The 3774-nt window shown below is 54.6% G+C and overlaps 1 protein-coding gene across 1 annotated transcript in view; it reads right to left on the bottom strand.

Annotated features, from left to right (window-relative positions):
- Positions 1–1911: 1911 nt before the first annotated feature.
- The window catches only part of SLIT1 (slit homolog 1 (Drosophila)), a gene marked incomplete at its 5' end in the record, with an annotated part of 16033 nt that continues 14170 nt past the window's right edge, over positions 1912–3774 (bottom strand). Inside the window, 1 exon segment of the mRNA XM_010189587.1 lies at positions 1912–1997. Coding sequence (XP_010187889.1) covers positions 1912–1997 — 86 coding nt within the window.

The following is a 3774-nucleotide window of genomic DNA, read 5'->3' as shown; positions in this document are numbered from 1 at the left end:
AATAATGTCTGCTGCGATGGCAGGGGCTCTCGGGGCTCAGGGCCAGGTGGGAATAACCCCGCTCCCGGGAGCCAATGTGGGATGGGGGGGTTCCCTTGGCCTGGGGATGCCCAAGGAGGTGTCCCCAGGGATGCAGGAGGTGGGGGCTGCTGTCACCCCCAGGGAACCCCCCCCCACAATGGCCAGGGTAGGGTATGTAGTTACCAATGCAAACTCCTGCTGGTGAATTACTGCAGTGAGCAGCTGCCTTCAGGGCTCCTTCCTGCGGGTATGGGTGACCCAAGGGAGCGCGCCGCAGGCGCCTTCAAAATCCCCGCACTGGCTCCAGAAGGTCGTGTGCTTATTTGCTTGCCGTTCTGCAATTTTTATTCTCCTTCCGGGGGTTTGAGGTAATTTGGTTGTTTTTCCATCAGTGTGTTTGGATTTGTCTTTCTTTTTAACTCCTTTTTGCCTGGAAGTGTTCGCTGGCTGTGCCCCCACCCCAGTGGCCCATGAGGGGCAGCATTAGCAGGGTGATCGCTGCTTTTTTGGTGGTGGGTCCCTGACTTTGGGGATTGGAGAAGGGGGAGCTGCTGGGTCCCGGCCCTGCAGGACCCCTCACCAGCCCCGCGCTTCCTTCACCCTTGGAACAGCTAGGTGAAAAAAAGAAAAAATAAAAGAAAGAAAAGGGAAAAAAGGCAACAACAACCCAGTAATATTTTTTTCTTAAAATGCCCAACATTTAAATGTTATCTCCACCCCGATGGCAAATGTTTTTCCTTCACCTGTGTCTGCTTCCCTGGGAGAGTTTTGTTTCTCTGTTTGTTCTGTATGAATTTTAGACACTGAGCTGAAAAGTCCTCCTGACCGGTACTGTATGTTTGAGCCTAAGCAATGTGAACTGTACAGACCAGCGGTGGGAAATGGGAGATGGTGGCTGTGCCTGGAGAGCCATGGCTTGGGATGGCTTTCCTGGTTGCTCTGGGGAGTGGGAATTACTGTGTGGCGAGTTGGGAAAATGAACTGTCTGCTGTGAATTCTTGGTTGGAAATGTGGAGAGGGGTTTCCATTAGATAATGTTTACATACCTCACCTGACGAACCTTTGAAAGTGTATATATAAAAAAAGAAAATAAAATAAAATTATATTAAGTTGCTTTAAATCAATATGTATAGCTATAAGAGCTGGGTCATTTGAACTTTGAATATGTATCGACTCTCTAAATGTTGACATTTTGTGAACTCTGTGCTCCTGTCTTTTATTTCATCCTAGCCTATGGAAGAAGTTGTGTTCTTGTTCCAGGTAAAAGGTCCCTGACTCAGATCTGAACTCCTCAAGGATTCCCACCACCTTGTTTTCTTTTCTTTGTCCACTGTCGATATTCACCCTATGAGCTTTCTAAAGGTCCGTATTTTATTGCAGCTTATTAAACGTTTCTTTGATATCAACATCTGCTTGGTGTGATAACTGGGGAAGGGCGAAGGTGAGTGAGTGCACAAGGAGGGATATAAATGCCCAGGTGGGATTTGAGTGCTCCCACGCCAGTGTCTGAGCTGATGGTGCTGCCGTCTGCAGCACATTTGTGTTTGTGGCACAAACAGCGCAACCCCTCGGTGCTGCCCAGGCCCCTCTCCTATGTCCCAGCCCCACGTGGGCGATGCTCTGGGCAGAGGAGGTGGCTGGGACTGCTCCAGGAGCAGCAGGTTGTCACCCATGGCAGGACCGACCGTCGCCCCAGCCTCTGCCACCTCTGTACATCCAGCAGCTCCCGAGCATCATCTGCCCCCTTCTCCTCTCCAGGAAAGAAGAGGCCAAGCCTCTGAATGAATAAATGTCATGTTCACATGGAAGACAACATAGACAATACCAAACATCTCCTAAAACAATACAGCCTCTGCCAGCGGAGGGATGCGCAGCGCCTCCCTCGCCAGCCTAGTACAAACCAGCGTCTTCAACAGTGACACACACAAACCCCACGGGCCAAACAAAGCCACCGTCATTTTCCTGCCCAGTAGTATCTGTAAACAAAAAGAAAACATCATTTGTTGACCCCAAACATATAAAAATACTATAACAAAATGAAATACAAATATATATTAGAATCTGTAAGTATTCTGTATAAAGAGATACTTTAGCGGTTAGCTTACAGCAAGAACAGAAACACAACACAACCGAACCCTGGCCGGGCCATGGGCAAAATGAGATGTGTCCTAGCTCCTCTGTGCAGTAGTGGGGGCTCCCATGGAGAGGACATTTGTGGTAGAAACACATCTCCGTGGTGGTGGAAATGTCCTTGGTGCTGGTGGTGAGCAGGGATGGTGATGGCACCCATGGAGCCAGCTGCACCCGGTGTTGATGCCCGGAGCCCAGCCGCTGGCAGTGGTGTGGACCTGAGGCCAATGCACTGGAGCGGGGCAATGGAGAGACCCGAGGCTGCAGTCCTGGGGTGAGTTTGTCCGCTGTGGTGACACATTGTCCAGCTGTGGGGTGTCCTAGGGTGGGCCCCCACCGTCCTCAGCCCCCAGGGGCACAGAAGTGATGCTGTGAGCAGGTCAGGTGGATGTGCCCCTGCGCCCACACCAGCCCAGTGCGTCCCCTGCTACTGCAGGCTTTGGAGAGGTGCTGCAGGGGCACCTGAGTCCAGGAGCTGGTGGGACGTGCCCTGGCAGCAGTGTTAGCTCCAGGCTTGTGCATCTTCCGCCTCTTCAACTGGCCCCAGCCCCCTCAATTCTGAAGCCCTGGTGATGGGCACAGCAAACCCACACCCCAGCAGCCCCCTGTCCCAGGGCTGAGCCTGGAGGAAAGGGGTTCCTGTGCTGCCCCACGTGGCTCCCACCCGGCTGGGCAGGGGGTATTTGGGGCCCCCTTCCACTTGAACAGCACAGTGCTGACCCCCACAGCACAGGCAGGGCAGGCCCTGAGACCGCCCAGACATCTGCATCCCACTGCCTGTGCCCCTACTCAGCACTTTTGGTACCACCCCTGTCCTGCTGCACCCAGTGTGGCCCCGACACCACTGCAATGGGCTGGAGCCGTGCCCCTCAGAGCCTGGTTGAGCACAGGCTAGGAATGCCACCAGTGGGTCAGGCTGTGGCCATGGAGCTGGTGATGGTATCTGGGACACACTCTGGGCTCCAGCACTCCAGCCACTGTCCTGGGGAGCTGCTTGCTTCCTGTCCTCAGTAGGGAGGCCAGGGCTGCCAGAGGAGAGGCCGGAGAGCCGGGCTCTGGCCTTGCTGGGACCATGGGATGCCAGTGGCACCACACAGGCCCCTGCCTGCCACAGCCCACCAGGCTCTGCCACGTCAGGCCCCTCTGCTTCAGCCCTAGGTGCTGAAAAAGCCCCCAGCTCTCCAGGCTGGATGCAAGGGATAGGGCTGTCATGAAGGGGGCCACTGGTGCTGCCCTCCATGGCTGTGGGGCTGTGCTGGGGGGAAAGGCAAAGCAAGGCAGGCAGAGAGCCCGCCCCCACATCCACACAGTGGTGCAGCTGCAGTTCTTAAAAAATTATCTATCTACACATTTGCTTTGTTTGTGTTTGTTTTTTCTTTTTTTTTTCTTTTCTTTTTTCTCCCCAACCCTCTAGATGCAACAGCTCTACCCTCCGCCGGGTTCCTCTGACACAGCTGCAGTTTGGGAACACCCGGACAGCAGCACCATTGCCGCAGGGCAAAGCGAGGTCCTTGGCTCCAGGGGGTGCTCCCTGCTGGCCCCCCCGGCTCTCCAGGGCCGGTGACCGCTCACAGGCACTGGCTGCAGCCACCACTGCTGGGCGTCCTCACATACTCCACGACC

The sequence above is a fragment of the Mesitornis unicolor genome, unplaced genomic scaffold (assembly GCF_000695765.1).
Source record: "Mesitornis unicolor isolate BGI_N332 unplaced genomic scaffold, ASM69576v1 scaffold16138, whole genome shotgun sequence".
NCBI lineage: Eukaryota > Metazoa > Chordata > Aves > Mesitornithiformes > Mesitornithidae > Mesitornis > Mesitornis unicolor.
The sequence above is the reverse complement of the archived record's forward strand: the minus strand, read 5'-3'. Positions and strand labels throughout refer to the sequence as shown.